We start from the raw sequence: 21254 nt of genomic DNA, 5'->3' as shown, positions 1-21254 counted from the left end.
TGCCTTTTACTCTGAGTGAGAGTCCCTTTGTCGCCAGCAGGGGTAAGAGCTCTCTAAACTTTGCCCAGGCTATTCTTATTCTAGCAGCTACACTTTCAGCGCACCCACCCCCACTACTAACTTGGTCGCCCAGATAGCGGAAGCTATCGACTACCTCTAGTTTTTCACCCTGGAATGAGATTATATATATATATATATATGAATATATATATATATATATATATATATATATATATATATATATATATATAATGAATATATATATATATATATATGAATATATAATATATATATATATATATATATATATATGAATATATATATATATATATATATGAATATATATATATATATATATATATATATATATGAATATATATATATGAATATATATATATATATATATATATATATGAATATATGTATATATATATATATATATGAATATATATATATATATATATATATATATATATGAATATAAATATATATATATATATATATATATATATATATATGAATATAAATATATATATATATATATATATGAATATAAATATAAATATATATATATATATATATATATATATATATGAATATATATATATATATATATATATATATATATATGAATATAAATATATGAATATATATATATATATATATATATATATGAATATATGTATATATATATATATATATGAATATATATATATATATATATATATATATATATGAATATAAATATATATATATATATATATATATATATATGAATATAAATATATATATATATATATATATATGAATATAAATATAAATATATATATATATATATATATATATATATATATGAATATATATATATATATATATATATATATATATGAATATAAATATATATATATATATATATATATATATATATATATATATATATATATATATATATATATATATATAGTAATAATAATGATCCATGAATGGAATTTATAAATATTTTAATGTATTGCTACATGCATTTCCAAAAATCAGTTATACATCCACTGTTTCCAACATTAATGTCATATCGCCCAAAGAAATGAACACATGAGCTATAATCCACCCAATGTCAATGGATACTATGGACTGTATGATAATCATCTCAGAAACACAGACTATGATCTTAAGAAACATGTGATTTGTCGAAACTTGCATAGTAATGCATTAAAATATTATAAATTCCAACTATATTTATCCAACATTATATCAACACAGCTTGGTGCAACCTCAAAAAACAGTTATTGCCAGTTGGTATTATTAGTCTGTAGTTGGCAAAATAAAACAGAAGCTTTTATATGCAAATTCAAAACGTTTCCCATAAACGAACTGAGAGAGAGAAAGAGACAGACAGACAGACAGACAGAGACAGAGTGTGTGCGTGTGTGTCTGTGTGTGTTACTGTTTCCTTGTTTTGACATCATGTAATTGTTATAAACAAGTGTCACTGCCATACAGGTGATGTTCTTCATTAGGAATCTGCAGTGGCTGTGTGGTAAGTAGCTTTTAGTTTCCATCTACCAAATCCACTCACAAGGCTTTGGTCGGCCCGAGGCTATAGTTGAAGACACTTGTCCAATGTGCCATGCAGTGGGACTGAACCATGTGGTTGGTAAGCAAGCTATTTACCACACAGCCACTCCTACGCCTGTAAACATTTGAAAGTAAAAAATTCCAACAGGATGGTCTCCCCAATTTCAATAGTTTTTATTATTTTTTTTTTTAGAACACAATGGGCACCATAAACCAAAGTGTTTGTTAGTTATCACAAAGAAATCATAAAAACCTCTGTTTCTACACACAAAAAAAAAATTAATGGTAATCTACTGCTACTAACACAACCAGTTAATGATTATATGTTGTGACCATTACATTAGTGCTTGTAGAAACAGTAATTGGGAAAAATGTTAAACCAATTAACAGAAGGAACTGTAATTAGATACATATGGATTAATTAGCTTCTCCACCATGATTCTGTTCTGTAGCTTAATTTTTATATCAGTCTTTTACAAAGAACGTTCAATCACTGATAATCATTTTAAATGTAAAATGTTATCAGCAGAGAAATTCTGCACTTTTTTTTTTGCGGGGAGGGGGGGGGGGATAGAAACTGAGCTTTAAGTGAAAATCCTGAAAGAGAGCAATCATCATTTAACATCCATGTTTTATGCTGGTATGGGGTGGACAGTTAGACAGGATATCTACTAGTTCCAAGGACTGCATTATGCTCCAGCGTTTGTTTTGGCAAGTTTCCTACAGCTGGATTCCCTTCCTTAAAGCCAGTCATTTCACAGCATGGACTGGGTGCATTTTTTTTTTCTTTTCTGGGTCACCATCACTAGTGAGATCACCATGCAGGTTACAAGACCACAAACCCTAGGAGGCAACTTCAATGAGGAATAAACAAGGATAAATTATTTGAGAAAATGGCCAGAACAGAATGAGGTTTTTGCTGTAGAGGAGCTATATGGCTTTTATTAATTTTTTTTACTTGTTTCAGTTATTTGACTGCAGCCATGCTGGAGCACTGCTTTTAATCAAGCCAATCGACCCCAGAACTTATTCTTTGTAAGCCTAGTACTTATTTTATTGTTCTCTTTTGCTGAACCGCTAAGTTATGGGGACATAAACCAGCATCAGTTGTCAAGCAATGTTGCAGGGACAAACACAGACACACAAACATATATACACACATATATGTGTGTGTGTGTGTGTGTGTGTGTGTGTGTGTGTGTGTGTGTGTGTGTGTGTGTTTGTGTATGTATATGTATGTGTATATATATATATATATATATATATATATATATATATATATATACACAATGGATTTCTTTCAGTTTCTGTCTGCTAAATCCACTCACAAGGCTTTGGTCAGCCCGAGGCTATAGTAGAAGACACTTGCCCAAGGTGCCACACAGTTGGACTGAACCAAGAACCATGTAGTTGGTAAGCAAGCTACTTACCAGACAGCCACTCCTAGCAATAGAATTTTTCTCTTTTTTTTTGTACGTTGGGAAGAAGTGGCTACATTTAAACACAAGTACATCGGTAAGTAAGACGGTTAAATTTGATAACCACTTGAATTTTCTGTCAGTTTCATATTGAACTTACAAGAAAGATATAATACTTACTGAATTGTTTCGATGATAGTAGGACAATACAGGAAGACGGCCCCTACTTCGGAACTTAGAGCTACCAACAAGAACTGGTGTGGTAGCTGATGCTGGGACGTACAAGAAGCGGGGATAAGTATCACAGATCTGGAAAACAAAAACATTGACATAAATATTTCAGTGAAAAATTAATAAATCAAACATTGGTATTTTAAGGATTAAAAAAAAAGAAAGTGAAGCCCAAAGATATCTTTTATCTTTTACTTGTTTCAGTCATTTGACTGTGGCCATGCTGGGACACTGCCTTGAATTACTTAATTGAACAAATTGACCCAAATATTATTTTTTAAGTCTGATATTTATTCTATCAATCACTTTTGTCAAACTACTAATTTATGAGGTTGGAAACAAACTAGCACCAGTTCTCGAAGGCACACCCACACACACATACAGGCTTCTACATAGTTTTCCATCTACCAGATTCATCACAAAGCATAGTAGAAGACATTTGCCTAGGATGCTATACAGTGATACTTGAATCCAAAAGCATACGGTTGCAAATGAGCTTCTTAACCACTGGGTCATACTTGTAATTTCAATATGGAAATCCTGGGAACATTAAAAAAACTAGTTTCCATTGAAGAACACTTAGAGGATATTGACATAGGGGAAACTGTATCAGTTTTATTAACTGGACTTCTTTGGTTTCAGGCCTATTTGCAACTGTCAGTTTTACCAACGATAGCAAATTGATTTTTGGTCTTTGTGAAAACCACAGTTGTTTCCCAATCTAATGTAATCAAAACACTGAGTGTTTATTGTCCATGAGTTGTTTTCCTCTCTATATATATTGAAAGAAATCAATCACCAGCTTCTACTGAAACACAATCCATACTTTAAGAGACAATTAATACATAAAGGTAGTAATCACTCAATATAAAGCAATAACAAGTCTTCATTCAATATTGCTGCTCTTATTATCCATGTCATCATTAAGGTGATAAGCTGTCAGAATTGTTACTGCACCAGGCAAAATGCTTAGCAGCATTTCTTTCAGCTGTTTACACTCTAAATTCAAATTCTGCCAAGGTTGACTTTGCCTTTCATCATTCCTGAGTTGATAAAATAAAGTACCAGTTGAGCACTGGGGCCAATGTAATCCCCTAACCTACTCCCCTAATATTGCAAACCTTGTGCCAATATTTGAAACAGTTATCAATGTCATCATTGTTGTCAGTGCTTAGTATCAGATTTTAAACACTGGTCTGCCATTTTCCTCCATGATTGCATAAGAGGTTTGGTCTTATGTCTGGAATTCCTTGCTACTAAACACTAAATAATAAAGTAGGAGGAGGGGACTATGTTTTTGCAGGAGTTAATCATAAGCTTTCTTCATGATTTGTTCACTTTGTTTGGAACTGCAGCTCACTGATTTTGCTGAGAGGCACAACATCATGACTTTAGTGAGAGGCACAAACACATTGTTGGTTGTAAGATCTGAACTAATGAACATCTGATGTGATCAGTAGATTAAATTTGCAACCACACTGATTAAACAATAGCTTCTTTGGAAAAAAAAGAAAACTATCTGCAATAGAGAAGCGTTCTGTGCAAAGACAGATTTATCTTTCATCCACTTAATGCCATGGAAACCAGAAACAATCACCACTCTTACCATGGATATTTGGGATTCAGAAAATAATTTGCAGATTAAAAGAGGCTTCAGTTCAGAAATTTGGAGAAGTATGAAGCTATTCCTTAGTTATCATTACTCTTAGGTCTGCTCTAACCTGAGGTGGTCGTACTTATGTCAAGGGCAACAGTTATGGATCAAATAGCAGAAAATGGTTCTACAGCTAAGACAGAGAAGAGCTGAACCCTAGCCATGTGTCCCACATGCCCACCAGAACGTGACCATGCCTTGATGTCAAATAAACCAACAGTTTTCCCACCTAAGGATTAAATAAGTCCTGTGCCTCAAAGGTAAGCTCAAGAGAGCAGAAAACTAGCAGAGCGAACGGTGAAGAAACCAGCAGACGATAATAGCAAACCACTTTTGTGTCTTACCCAATGATTACCAATATGCAGGACACATGAAGACAGAGAGAAATAGTCAAAATTATCCAATGTGTTCATTTTTCTCTTTTAAATCTTTTATCTTTCAAATTTATTCTATCAAATGTTGTCATCATAGAAGAAAGTGCCAATGGTGTGGATTTGTTTAAGGTGGATCTCAACTTGCCAAGAAGTGACCCACATACTTTGTTTCATGACCTTCCTCTGTGCGACATATAGAATGAAACATGCAGGATCGAGTTATGAAACTGCAACAGACTGTTACTGACCCAGTTATAGTTTTGAGTGGCATCCTCAGTAGCAAGTCTATCATGTGTAGCCCTCTTTGTCCGCTGGTTCAGACATTTAGATTTGTTGTAATCATAATCTGTTTGTTCCACCATTGGAGTCTTTGGGGGTTGGTTGCACCTATTCTGGGTCCTCGTCCTTAACCTCAATACCAAGGATAGCCTTACCAGGAGTTTAGAACTCCCAACAGTATTGCTCTCAGAGTCATTGGTCTACTCAAGCCCCCACTTTGCTTTGAATTAATCACACATTATCTTATAATTTTGAGGTTTTTATGAGGTACCTGCTAATTTTTAGAATGATATTGTGGGGTTGGTGTAAGAAGCCAGATGTGATCAGCTTGAACATAAACCAAGTCGAATATTTTGGTGGGATATGGCCAGTTTAAATGCTAAAGTGTTAAGGTGGTTGAATTTGATTTGAGGATATCTGGCTGCTATTTCTAACAAATTGAGCAACTGCATAGAGGCTTTTTTGTTGGCTCATGACTGACAGCTATTATATTATTACTGAAATTGAAGCTGACCCTCTTGGATAAATAAACTTGTAATTAGTGGTGGGGGATATCTATTACAGCTAGTGTAACATCACAACTGTCAATTATAAAGTATTAAACTTCTAATGGGAATTAGAACAGTCAACATATAATTCAGCAATAATTAACCTTCCACGTGCAGGAGGAAGAAAAAGAGGAGGAGAGTAATGATGATGAGAAAGAAAAGGTAGTGGTGGTAGCAGCCACAGCAGTGGTGATATTTAATATTTACACACACACACACACACACACACGCACATACACACACACACATGAATATATATCATCATCAATTTTACATTTGTTTCTTCATGCTGGTAAGAGTTGAATAGACTGTCATGGTTGGAGTCAGCTCTTACTAAGTATTACTGCTATCCTAGATGGGCCATAGAACATGTGCTGCTTATATAATCCATATTTTTGACAAAGTTTCTATGGATAAATGGATAGATGTTCTGCCTGTCAACAATCACTTTTCAGGATGTAATTTATAATGGCACCAACACTAGAGAGATTGTCTTTCCCCAGCAAGACAAAAGAGTCTACTGTATACTGTCTTGTCTTCTGTGAATAGTAAAGAGAGTGCTAAAGGATGGTCAGAGTGTGAGGATAACAGAAAAAAGACTATTATTTTAGTAATAAAGAAATAGCTGTAAGTTATGAGTCAACAAAAAAAGCCTCTATGCAGTCACTCAATTTGTTAGAAACAGCAACCAGATGTTCTTGTATCTACATCCATTCAAGGCCTCACAGTGACACTGGTTTTATTCTAGACAAAAGAATCTTCAAACTGTTATAGTAGTGAAAGAACAAAGGTTCTATTGGAAACAAGACAGGGAAGAAGTTTTTTTTTTTTTTCTTTTTTTGATATTTAGAATTGCTCTAGCTGATGTAAATGATTTAGGTGTGTGCTAATATGTGGTTAAGAAGTTCGCTTCCCAATCATGTGGTCTTGGGTTCAGTCCCACTGCACATAACCAGAGGAAAGTGACTTCTGACATAGCACCAGGTCAACAAAAACCTTGTTAGTGGATTTAGTACAAGGAAACTGAAAGAAGCCCATTATATCTGCATGTGTGTGTACATATATATCCTTGATTTGACATCATGTGATTATTGTAAATGAGCATCACTGTCATACAAGCCTTGCTGTTCAGAGAAAGAAAGAGAGACAGACAGAGAGAAGAGAGTGGTGTGAGAAGAAATACTGAGTCATGTTTAATTTTTTTTGACCTGGAAGGAATGAAGGCAAGGTGAACTCAGAGCATACAGGGCGAGAATGAATATCCTAAAGCATTTTATTCATGCTCTAATATGTGTAATATATGTACATAGGTGTGTATGTGTGTGTGTGTGTGTGTGTGTGTGTATGTGTGTACATTACATGCAAACAGAAGAGAGAGACTGTTAGATAATTATGTTGACAGAATGCTAGGCAGATAAAATATGAGTTCAATGAAATCAATTATTTATGTGTGTGCTTGCACACATACACTTACATGTGTATGTTTGCATGCATACACATGCACACATGAGAGAGAGAGGGTGGAAAAGGATTGACAGTTTTTTTACTAAATTTTTGTTTTTTCCCAGTGAAGAACATACCACTCAACATAAACCAGTGATTAGTGACATCTGGGTAATAGCCAGATGGATCTGGACAAGATGACCTACAGAAGGAGGGTATAAAATTTGAAAGATTCCTCAGTTTGGTCAGATGTAGATTCAAAGATGTAGTGATGCATATATCATATGTTAAAGTATAGAAGCCTACAAGAATTACTATAAGACATGTTGAAGGCCACAGACTAAAATTTGTGGAAAGACAAAGGAGGTCCCAGTCAGGTGGAATGTGACAGGATGGTGAAATGTTATAAAGGATAAGAAAACAGGCTTGGAATAATGGAAGAAGAGGTAGGGAGCTATGGGTTATTTTGATGACTTCTTCAATGTCTCCAAAACTGATTGGGGCAGGGCGGTAATATGTTTTGGCAGGGGCGTGGTGGCAGGAGTGATTTAAATTTTAAAGTAAAATCTTCCATCAAGGTTTTATGTTGATTTAAGTTCCAAGTGCCAGCTCAGTATCAACAAAGTTGTTCTGCAGAGATCTTCATTGTTAGGTAGCTAGAAGAGAAACTAGATGAATAGCAAGGTAAGAAGTGGAAATTAAGGGCTTATACATGAGAATTATAGGCATGAGGTATGCAGAGATTGCAAAGCAGTGTGTCTGTATAAATCAGGACACTGTGGGTGGAGTATTCATGTAATGATTACAGTGCACTTGCCATTGACATTAATAAGGAGTGGGTTGTGGAAATACTGTTACAAGAGGTTACTGAATGAGGAGAATTCATGGTAGAATGAAGAATTGCTTCGTGTGAGATCCAACAGAGGAACAAGTTATTGAAATCAACAGGTATATGATCAAAATGGCCATGAAGGACATGAAGTAAGGGGAAGCAGCCAGATCATCAGGGTTTGTTCTATCCTTCATCTTTTACTAGTTTCAGTCATTGGACTGTGGTCATGCTGGGGCTCTGCCTTGAAGGGTTTAGTTGAACAAATCGACCCCAGTACTTACTTTCAAGTCTGGTACTTATCTTGAACTGCTAAGTAATAGGGATGTAAACAAATCAGCACCGTTTGCTAAGTGGTTGTGAGGAACAAACACAAACACACATGATGGGCTTCTACACAGTTTCCATCTACTAAATTCACTCACAAGGCACAGGTTAGCATGAGGCTATTGTAGAAGACAGTTGCCTGAGGTACCACACGGTGAAGCTGAATCTGAAGCTATGTCGTAGCAATGCAATGGAAAATGGAAATAGCTGGTAGAGTATGACATGCACTATTTATTCACATATTTAATCAGGTAGTACAGAAAGATGTTATACCCAATGCTCGCCATTGCAGAAAATTCATCAGTCACTGCCTCCATTTTCCCAAACAACGTAGCCCGTTCAAATGTAAAATTATGGTGATGGTAAACACAAACCCATTTGATTAATTAATGTAAGTGTGAATACACACACACACACACACATATGTATAGTGTAACATATATAATACATAATAATGTGTATTATATATAATAATATATATAAATGTAATATAAATTATATGATATTATATATATATCTATATATATGATGATAAAATGATATACTCACAAATACACAATGTTGGAATGAAATAGGATAATTGATTTGATAGAAAGGAGATAAGCAAGGTGGGCATAGGCACACAAAAATACACAAGTACACACATGGATATGCACACACACACACACATAAGCACATACCCCTACGTTGTATAGGAAAGATCAATAGGAATAGAGAATAAACAAAGATATAGATAGAGAGGGGGGGGGGAGAGAAGAGAGATATATAAAACAAATGAGAGAGAGAAGGAGACTTGTAGCATGTGTATGTGTGTGTAGAAGAGGATAAATAAATATATCTATCATATAGGAAAACTGACATTTTTACTGACACTTGCTCAGCTTGTTATTCATCTATACCATTGCCACCACCACCACTACCACCACCACTACCACCACCATCACCACCACCACCACTACCACCATCACCATCATCATCAATGTTATAATTAGTGACAAAAGATGCGTACAGACTTATTGTCTGGAATCGGCAAATAGTGAGAGAATGCCATTGCTGTCTTGATTTGATTTTATGAAAATATTTCTGTCCTGTAATATTATAAGCCATGACAGAATATAAGTCACACGGTGGGCATGGGGGTGGTGAAGACTGAATACAGAGATGGGTGGATGCTTGAGAAAGGGAATAAGTAGAATAGATGTGTGTGTGTATATATACGCACACACACATACACACACACACACACAAACATATCTTTTATCTTTCCCCCATCGTATATTAACTTCTCCAAACCTCTTGCCTAATGTCATCCTTCTCCCTCCAGTTTCACATTTTAGCCCTGCAGGGTCTTTGATCTCGCAAGACACAAGGGTGACCTCAGTAATACTGATGAGTAATGCTCAGTTGAGTGGTTGGCAAATCAAGCAGATGCAACACAGCACTGAGAGGACTCTTCAGTTTTGTCATGAGCAAGGCAACATCTATAGTGCTGGTGCCACTTAGAAATACACCCAGCACACATTGTAAAGTGATTGATGTTAGGAAGGGCATCCAGTTGAAGAAACCATACCAAAACTGAGACAGTGTGGCAAAATGTGGTCTTCTAACGCATCAGATCCTATCCAACTGTCCAAATCCTGCCAACAAGGGAAGTGGACATAAGAAAAACTTATGACAATATATACATGTAACATATGGTATGATTATAAACAGGGCAACTTTTAGCCATTTTTCCACAGATGAACAATCTTAATTGCTTTTCGAACCTTATTGGGTTCTCATCAGAGGCGTCTACATCATTCTGACAGTCTCCAGAGAAACAAGCAGCCAAACTGTTTATATACTCAACATATTCCTATTTAATTGTTTCAGTCATTGGATTACAACTATGCTGGAGTGCCACCTTGAAGTATTTTAGCTGACTAAATCAGCTCCAGTGACTTTTTTTTTTTTTCTCTTGGCAAACCATTAAGTTATGGAGACAGAAACAAATCAACGCAGTAAAGTAGTGACAGAAAAACAAAAATACAAAGATATAAACATCATGTGATTGTGCGTGTGTGTGTGTGTGTGTGTGTGTGTGTGTGCATATATACATACATGCGTACGTACATACATACATACATATAAATAAATGAAAATGAGCTAAGAGAGGCCAATAGCATGTGCTTAAACAACAAAGACAAAGATGCATTAAATATCATTACAAAATCTTTGATGGGTTCTACTTAAAAGCCATTGAAGTGTGGCAGGGCCTTCTATTTTGCTTTGTCTCACTGATTTACTTCAATGAAACATCTAAAATAAATGTGATATAATGTATTTTTCTTTCTACTTGTTAATGATATAGACATGCCTAGGTGCAGGCATAGCTGTGGAGCTAAGATGCTTGCTTCTCAACCATGTGGTCTTGAGATCAGTCCTGCTGTACAGCACCTTCAGTAAGTGTCTTCTACAACAGCTCATGGGATTCTTGTGAGTGGATTTGATAGAAACTGAAAGAATCCCATGATGTGTGTGTGTGTGTGTGTTTCAGTGTTTGTGTGCACCTTTGCATAGAGATCATGTGATTGGTTGTAAATGAGCATGCACCATAGTCATACAAACAAGATTGTTCACCTCCAGTCTTCTGCAGAAAACATGTCTAGCCATGGGGAAATATTACCCAGCTTGGAAACAGGTAAGGGCTGGCAACAGGACGAGCATCCCACCATAGAAAATCTGCCTCAACAAATTCCGTCTGACGCATGCAAGTATGGAAAAGTGGGCATTAAAACAATGATGGTGGTGGTGGTGGTGGTGGTGGTGGTGTATGATATTAGTGTTGTGTTGTTAGCATATCTATGGAGAGTCTATGTATGAGAGTATGCCACACCACTTCAAGACATTCAGCATGATGATTCCGTATGAATTTGAAGTTGGTACAAGTCGGATTATAGTAGGTTGTTTCTACTAGAGTCAGAGTAACACTTCTGATATCGTGGCAGTTATTTCAGTAGTTGTAGCCATGCCAACAGCAGCAGAAATAGTATTTGTAGAAGCAAAATTGAACAACAACAACAACAAAAACTGCAATGACATCAACAATCACAGCAGGAACAATATTATGTAACCAATGACAGTCACAATCTCTGCAATAGTGACATTGGTAACACAAATGATACAAGACTGCCAGTAGTAGTAGTAGTAGTAGTAGCAGCAGCAGAGGGTGGAGGTGATAGTAGTAGTGGTGGTGGTGGTGGTAGTGGTGGTGGTGGTGGTGATATGGTAGTAGCAGTGGTATGGTGGCAGTTGAAATAGTAGTTTTGTTGTTGTTGTTGTTGTTGGTGGTGGTAGTAGTAGTAGTAGTAGTAGTAGTGGTGGTGGTGGTGGTAGTAGTAGTAGTAGTAGTAGTAGTAGTAGTAGTAGTAGTAGTAGTAGTGGTGGTGGTGGTATGGTAGTAGTAGTGATGGCAGTTGAAATAGTAGTTTTGTTGTTGTTGTTGGTAGTAGTAGTAGTAGTAGTAGTAGTAGTAGTAGTAGTAGTGGTGGTGGTGGTGGTGGTGGTGGTGGTGGTGGTGGTGGTGGTGGCGGTGCTGTTACTATGGCAACAATATCACCATTATCATCATCATCATCATAAATTACACAATCGCAATATCATCATCATCATTTGCTGCAATGATAGCAAAATATTGCCACTACTGTTGCCAAAGAATAGCAGAAACACAAGCCAACATGGGAGATTCTATATCACTAGACCTGCTAGAAATAGCAGCTGTCTATCAAATCACACTTTACTATCTTGAAAAAGGGTATGTTAGATATCATGGTCCTGGGTTCCCAGCACACAGGAAAAAGATGAGATGGTCATGGCTGGAATTCCTTTGATCAAAGATCTATTTGATCATTTATGACCTAGGCCTAAACAATAACAGCAGCATCAGAAATAGTGTAGCCAGTGAGAGAGCTTGTATATGGTTATTCAAGTGCTAGAAATAGCTACCAACCAATCTACATCGACCTTGATCACACCCTAATGCCTAAAAAAAGGAAGGATGTATTGAATAATTTCATCATGTGTGTAAGCGTGTAGTTAAGAAGTTCACTTTGCAACCAAATGGTTTCAGGTTCAATCCCACTGTGTGACACCTTGGGCAAGTGCTTTCTACTATAGCCCTAGGCTGATAAATGCCTGTGAGTAAATTTGGTAGATGGAAACCGTGTAGAAGCCCATCATGTGTGTGTGAGAGAGAGAGAGAGAGAGAGAGAGAGAATGTGAGCATACGTGTGTGAAAGAGAGTGAGAGTGAGATAGAGTGAGAGTGAGAGAGAGAGAGAAAGAGAAAGTGAACTTGTGTCTGTGTGTGTATGCATGCACACACAAACATCTATCTTTGTGTTTATCTCTTACCAATTTGACAACCAGTGCTGGTTTGTTTACATCTCCGTAGCTTAGTGGTTTGACAAAAAGACTCTGACAGAATAAGTACTAGACTTTAAATAAGCATTGTGGGGTGGGTTGTCAATTTAACTGACTGACCCCTGCAAAGCCATGCTCCAGCATGGATTTGCAATTGAATGACTGAAATAAGTAAAAAAAATAATAAACACGCAAAAACATTATTCGTGATTGGAACATCTTTTGGTCACAGGTCTGTCGGATCAGGGTTGACCTGGGGCTAAACAAATACAACATAAAAAAAACAGTATTATAACCTCCAAATGATCATCACCATCAATATTACCATCATCATCAACAGCAGCAGCAATAGAAACATAAGCAAGAAATTACTTTTTTTTCTTTTTAGGAATAGGTGCAAATATGGTTCATAGGTGCAAGCATGGCTCATAGGCACAAGCATAGCTGTGTAGTCAAAAAGCTTGCTTTGCATTCACATGGTTTCAAGTTCTAATTCACTACATGACATCTTGGGCAAGTGTCTTCTGTTATAGCCCTAGGCTGACCAACGCCTTGTGAGTAAATCTGGTAGATGGAAACTCATGTATATATGAATGTTTCTGTGTTTGCTTCCCCCCCCACTCCCACCAACATCACGTGACAACTGGTGTTGGTTTGTTTACATCCCCATAATTTAGCAGTTTGGCAAAAGGGACTGATAGAATAAGTACCAGACTTAATAAGTAGTAGGGGTTTTGTCTTGAAAACTACTTGGTGACCCTGTTGGCACTGGTGCCACATAAAAAGCACTGTTGCTGGTGTCACGTGAAAAGTGCTGGTGCCACATAAAAAGCACTAGTGATGGTGCCATGTAAAAAAACACCCAGTACACTCTGTAAAGTGGTTGGCATTAGGAAGGGCATCCAACCACAGAAATCATAGCAAAACAGACAATGGAACCTGGTACAGCCCCTGGCCTAACCAGTTCTCTTCAAATTGTCCAACCCATACCAGCATGTAAAATGGATGTTTGATGGTGATGATAGGGATGATTTGTTTGACTAAACAGTTCAAAGCAGTGCTCCAGCATGGTCGCAGTCCTATGACTGAAACAAGTAAAAGACGAGATAATTGAACCCTAAACCAAGAGGAAGAGGAAAAGATGAAAAGCGAAGTTAACAGAGATTGACTTGGAGTGAAATTGAAATACTGACCTCATAATCTTTGTTGATGTTAGTCAGTACCCATTTATTGTTTGGTACATCCATACGGTCATACTCCATTCGGAAATTGAACATTTCCCATCCATGATTTTGTGGCATGCCTTCATTAATTTTGAATTGGAATGCATACAAATCTTCCAGGCTCGCTGCAGAGGAAAATTAAAAAAAGAAGTAAAATAAGTAGGATTCAATTCAATTAGGAGACAGAACAAATAATGGACAGTAAAAAATATAATGATTATAATAATAATTCTTTCTAATTTCAGCACAAAGCCAGGAATTTTAGGGGGAAGTCAATTACATCAATCCCAGTGTTCAACTGCTACTTATTTTATTGACCCTGAAAAGACAAAAGCAAAGATGACCTCAATGGAATTTGAACTCAGAATGTTAAGAACCAGAAGAAATACTGCAAAGCATTTTGTCCAGTGCTCTAATGATTTTCACAGCTCACTGCCTTAATGATAGTAATAATAATAATATTAATGTATAATGGTTTCTAATATAAATACATGGTCAAACTATTTGCTTGAGAAAGATTATGTAGTTTTGTTAAACTGACATCAGTAATTGACTGCAGAGTGTTTTAAGAATTCTTTGAAGGATAAAAGGCGAAAATTGATTTTGGTGAGTTTTGAACACGGAATCTGAAGTGACAGACTAAATACCAATTCTGTCAATCAAACACTTATAATTGTTTTTAACATAAGCACAACGCTACAAATTTTGGAAAGAAGGTAGTAATCAATTAAATCAACCCTAGTATTTGACTGATAGCTTATTTTATTTGACTCCCCCCGAGAGAGGATGAAAAGCAATGTTGGCCTCCATGAGATTTCGACTCAGAGCCTTAACTGAAATACGGCAGCAAAGCATTTTGTCTGATGCTCTAACAAAGGATAACAGAAAATAATGACGTTCACCAAAACTTCAACTCACTGACAATGGCATTTAAGGTAACAACCAACTATGTCTGTGAGAACATCATTATCATTTAGCAACCACTTTTCCATGCTTGCAAGGGTCAGACAGAATTTGTCGAGGCAGATTTTCTATGGCTGGATGTCCTTCCTATTGCCAGTCCTCACCTGTTTCCAGGTAATGTAATATGTCCCATGGCCAAGACATGTTTTTCATGGAAGACTGGAAATGAACAACATTGCTTCAACGATAGTAATGCTTATTAACAACTATTATATGATACTAAGGCACACATTCACGTGTGTGTTTGTGTGTGTGTGTGTGTGTGTGTGTAAAGGTAAGATCCAAGGATCAAAGTGTAGGAAGTTAGTAAGCTTCGAGCAGTCCATAGAAGGTATAAAAAACAACTTTATAGTTTACAGTTAGCAGCTGGGGTTGATATGTATACAAATAAAATTCCCTATATATATATATATATATATATATATATATATATATATATATATATATATATAAAATCATAGTTTAATGTCCGCCTTCCATGCTAATGTGCGCGCACACACACACACACACACACACACACACACACACACACACACACATACACACACACAATGGGCTTCTTCCCGTTTCTGTCCACCAAATCCACTCACAAGGCTTTAGTAGAAGGCACTTGTCCAAGGTGCTATACAGTGGGATTGAACCCAAGACTACGTAGTTAAGAAGCAAATTTTTTAACCACACATCCATGCTTGTGAGATATAAATATATATCATCATCATCATCATCATCATCGTTTAACGTCCGCTTTCCATGCTAGCATGGGTTGGACGATTTGACTGAGGACTGGTGAAACCGGATGGCAACACCAGGCTCCAGTCTAATTTGGCAGAGTTTCTACAGCTGGATGCCCTTCCTAACGCCAACCACTCAGAGAGTGTAGTGGGTGCTTTTACGTGTCACCCGCATGAAAACGGCCATGCTCGAAATGGTGTCTTTTATGTGCCACCCGCACAAGCCAGTCCAGGGGCACTGGCAACGATCTCGCTCGAAAATCCTACGGGAGCCAGTCAGGCGGTACTGGCAACGGCCACACTCAAAATGGTGCATCTCATGTGCCACCCGCACAAGAACCAGTCCAGGGGCACTGGCAACGATCTTACTTGGCTTGCCGGGTCTTCTCACGCACAGCACATTTCCAAAGGTCTCGGTCAGTAGTCATCGCCTCGGTGAGGCCCAATGTACGAAGGTCTTGCCTCACCACCTCAGCCCAGGTCTTCCTGGGCCTACCTCTTCCACGGGTTCCCTCAACTGTTAGGGTGTGGCACTTTTTCACGCAGCTATCCTCATCCATTCTCACCACATGTCCATACCAGCGCAATCGTCTCTCTTGCACACCACAACTGATGCTTCTAATGTTCAGCTTTTCTCTCAAGATACTTACACTCTGACGGGTATTCACATTGACATTACACATCCAACGGAGCATACTGGCTTCATTCCTTGCGAGCTTACGTATGTCCTCAGCAGTTACAGCCCATGTTTCACTGCCATGTAGCATGGCTGTTCGTACGCATGCGTCATACAGTCTGCCTTTTACTCTGAGTGAGAGTCCCTTTGTCGCCAGCAGGGGTAAGAGCTCTCTAAACTTTGCCCAGGCTATTCTTATTCTATCTAAACTTTGCCCAGGCTATTCTTATTCTATATATGTAAATATATATTTGCCTTTGGGCCATCAAATACTGATAAGAGTTGTACAATTACCATATTGACATATGGTACATCTTAGGTATTTTAAACCTCTCCAGGTCTGAAAAGAGCAAATTTCTTCAAGACAGAGAGAGAAAGAAGAAGTCAATCCAGTATTAGAATGGTCTTTTATTTATTGATCCTGAAGGCAAAAATTGACTTCAGTGGAGTTTGAACTCAGAATTCTAGCAGAGTTAGAATGAATACAGCAAGGCATCCTATCCACTACTCTAATAACAGCTAATTCACTGTATGTGAGTGTGTTACATGTGTGCATGCATGCTTTAGTTAAATATATCACAACAGATTTTGTTAGCAAAATTAATGATTAACTGTTTTAGTAGTATCTAACCAACATAAAAATGTACAGCCATTACCAAATCAAAAATCACAATAAAAGGGGGGAAAAAGAGAAGAAAAAGAAGAAATAATGAAATACTTCTCACTCTTTAAACAATTCTGCCCCCTCTAGAAATAGCAAATTATCCATCTAATTGCATATACACACAGACATACACACACATTTTATTGTATCTGAAAGATGGCTTTTGTAGTTATACATGTTTGTTTCAATGCATGACAAGAGTTATATTTTATATTGACACTGTATTGTCTTGCTTAGTTTTTTCCTAATCAATGAGATAATGAGATATAAATGAAGTTTACTGCTTGTATTCACTTGCCATCATCAAAAATGAAGTTAAGGATATTGTTGTGTTGTATTGTTTTAAAAAAACGGGGGAAAAAAACCCCAATGTAAGATGATATAAGTTAGTATGATATTAGATAGAGATAAACATATGTAGGTCGCATCCCTCAGTGTTGCAGAAAATGATGGGAAGTGCCAGTGGGGTGGAATAAAATAAATGGGCGTGGCTGTTTGAATGCTGGCAATTTGGCATGGCTGACTGGACACAGAACCTGTTTTGGCAACAGTAGTTTTTGGCACTAGAGGCAAACACACACACACACACACACACACATGCAGAGTGAGAAACAGATTACAATTTACAAATTGAGCACAATTGACATAAGCACCTTCCCACTTGTCATACACATAAAGAGGAACATGCTCACAGAGATAGAGGGAGAGAGAGAGAGAGTAAAAGAACGGGAGGGAGCAAGGAGGAGGGAGAGAGAGAATGAAGGAAACATTAAAGCAAGTGCCAAAACATCTCATACCTTCTATGGTGTCAGGAAGAAAACTAAGAGCAACTTCAGAAATGATTGTGAAGTCCAATCCTTGAACTATCAACCTTGGCCATGTGTATGTGTGTGTGTGTGTGTGTGTGTGTGTGTGTGTGTGTGTGTGTGTCTCACACACATACAGACACACAACATGGTGTGTGTATTTTCATAGAAAAGATTTTGTCGCAAAAGGATTAATGTCACCCACCCACCCCTGCACATATGCACCACAAGATCATAAGAGTGCTTATTAACGGTTTGTGCATGCTAACAGTACTCCACAGTCTATAAGTGAAAGTCATATTTTGTATATTTGGTATGTCATATCTTTGGAACAAAAATATAAATTTGGAGAGAGAAGTGGGGAGGGGGAGAAAAGAAAGAAAAAAAGCGAGAGGAGCAAATAGGGTGTGCTTGGCAAAGTTTTCTTAAAACAGGTTGAAAAGAACTGCAAGCACACCTTTTCACAGGTTGTTTTACAGTGCTAATATGGGCTCTGATGCATTAAATATAAAATTGCCTCTCATATAGTGTGTGTATGTATGTGTGTGTGTGTGTGTGTGTGTGTGTAACATGAGCTGTGTGCATGATGAATTAAAACACACACATTGATTCTACACACTGTTATTGTGAGTATGAATGTACTGAGATCTTTAATATTTTTATATTAAAATGTGGACAGACGCACACACACAGACACACTGAATTTCTTTGATCACATATGCTGGCTTCGAAATATATAAGATTAAAAGTGTTTTTTTTTTTCCAAGCTAACAATAACAAATATATTATACCTATGTTGTTGTTGCTGTTCACTTTATGGTGATGTATTTTTTAAAAAACTTTTCCTTTGAGAATGAAAGCGCTGAGATGATGATGATGATGATTATAGAGATGATGAAGACATTATTAATGATGATCATGTTAGTGACGATGATGCCAACCAACACCGATGATGGTTTCAAAGAAAAAGAATCTGCAGATGATTTATAGTCAAAAAATTCTTGCAATTTATTATCATCACATGTTTTAGCAGTGGAAGCATTTGGAGAAGAAACCAAAGAACAGAGAATGGCTCTGTGTAGAATGGTGAAACTGTACGGCTTTACAGAAAAATATCTTAGATCTGAAATTGCCTGAAGATGGAAGCTAGCTATAAACAAGAAACATAGCTTCGTCATCATAATCATCATTTTAACGCCTACTTTTCCATCCTTGCATGGGTTGAACACAGTTTGTTGAAGCAGAGTTTCTATGGCTTCAACAAACTCTGTTCGATTCACACAAGCATGGAAAAGTGGACATTACAGCAATGATGATGATGATGAAGCTGTGTTTCTTCCTTATAGCTGGCTTTCATCTTCAGGCAATTTCAGATCTGAGATATTTTTTCCTTAAGCCTTATAGTTACACCATTCTGTGTAGAGTCATTCCTGTTGTCAACCCTCACATGTTTCCAAGTGAAATGATAGTTCCATATAACCAAATAATGTTTACAAAGAAGATTGGAAGTGAAGGAGACCGCCTGCATGACGGTAACACTCATCTACATCTATCATGCAATGTCAAACACACACACACACACACACACACACACACAGAATATTGTTCCATTGTTGGTAGGATTGACAAAAAAACAGAAGGATTCCATCCAGCAAGAAGTAATTATCATTTAATACACAAAGCACTGAAGGCAGTAAGTTAGCATAGTCATTAAGCACACCAGGTAAAATGCTTAATGGCATTTTATCTGTCTTTACTTTCTGAGTTCAAAATCTGCCATGGTTGACTTTGTCTTTCATCTGTTCAAGGTTGATAAAATAAGTACCAGTGGAGCACTGGGTTGACTTGTCCCTCTCTCCAGCTTACTGGCTTTGTGCCAAAATTTGACTGATAGCTTATTGTATTTGACTCCCCTGAGAGAGGATGAAGAGCAATGTTGGCCTCCATGAGATTTCGACTTAGAGCCTTAACTGAAATACGGCAAGGCATTTTGTCTGATGCTCTAACAAAGGATAACAGAAAATAATGATGTTCACCAAACACACACACATACAATAGTCATACACACACATATACACATTTATATATGGAAGGGGTAGACCCAGGAAGATGTGGAATGAAGTGGTGAGAGGATCTTCGGATGCCAAGTCTCACTAAGGAAATGACAAGGGACCGGGAGATGTGGTGATTTTCTGCACTTGATAAGACTCAAGCTAAGTAAAAATACAGGCCTATCCTTCCAGATGCCGTTGCCAGTTAAAAAGCACCCATGCCAGTGCTGCATTAATACACCCCTGCTGGCGGCACATAAAAAGCACCCAGCATACTCTTTTAAGTGGTTGGCATTAGAAAGGGCATCCAGCCATAGAAACCATGCCTCAAAAGACAGCCGGAGTCTGGACAGCTCCCTACTAGCCAGCTTCATGTCAAACTGCCCAACCCATGCCAGCATGGAAAGTGGACATTAAACAATGATGATAATGATATATATATATACTTTTGTTATTTACACCACCTGTCCTCGTCTGTTGTTATTTTTTGTATATTCTCCCATATATATATATATAGTTTACATCTTAAGTAGAAACTTTGAGAGATATGAAATTAATCATTTTTAACGGTGAAAATCATAGATAATAAAGTGTAAATATTGAGTTAAAAAACACACACAATTATAGCTGGTTAGTTATGACACTAGTAGTGACTATAAAAATAAATGACTCAGAAAATAAGAATTATCAAGAATATATTATATGCATATGTGTGTGTGTGTGTGTGTGTGTGTGTGTGTGTGTGTGTGTAGATAGATAGATAGATAGATATGTAGGTGGGTGTGTGTGTGTGTGTGTGGGTGTGTGTGTAGCTGTGTATGTGTGTGTATTCTTACATAGATATAATAAACATACACATAAATGTCTTCTGCAAAATAAATTATATATTATTATTTTTACTTCAATTACTTTACACAACAATATGTACATCATATTTCTCACTCTCTCTCTCTCTCTCACCCTCTCTCTTCCTTTCACTCGTTTTTTTTTTTTCTTCTTCTCTTGGTTCTTTATGGCATTATGAAAACCAAAAATTTGATTAGAAATCATTGGAGCAGCCATTGT

At 36.8% G+C, this 21254-nt stretch overlaps 1 protein-coding gene across 3 annotated transcripts in view; it reads right to left on the bottom strand.

Annotated features, from left to right (window-relative positions):
* The window catches only part of LOC106880692 (phosphatidylinositol-3,5-bisphosphate 3-phosphatase MTMR8), a 225771-nt gene that overhangs the window by 39382 nt on the left and 165135 nt on the right, over positions 1-21254 (bottom strand). For all 3 annotated transcript variants that reach the window (XM_014930780.3, XM_014930764.3, XM_014930771.3), the window contains exons 4-5: positions 14269-14423; positions 3171-3299 (exon numbers count right to left, since the gene is read on the bottom strand). In XM_014930780.3, the coding sequence (XP_014786266.1) occupies positions 3171-3299; positions 14269-14423 (284 nt within the window). The remainder of the gene's footprint in view (positions 1-3170; positions 3300-14268; positions 14424-21254) is intronic.

This window comes from Octopus bimaculoides, chromosome 13 (assembly GCF_046866305.1).
Source record: "Octopus bimaculoides isolate indiv1 chromosome 13, ASM4686630v1, whole genome shotgun sequence".
Classification (NCBI taxonomy): Eukaryota; Metazoa; Mollusca; class Cephalopoda; order Octopoda; family Octopodidae; genus Octopus; species Octopus bimaculoides.
The sequence above is the reverse complement of the archived record's forward strand: the minus strand, read 5'-3'. Positions and strand labels throughout refer to the sequence as shown.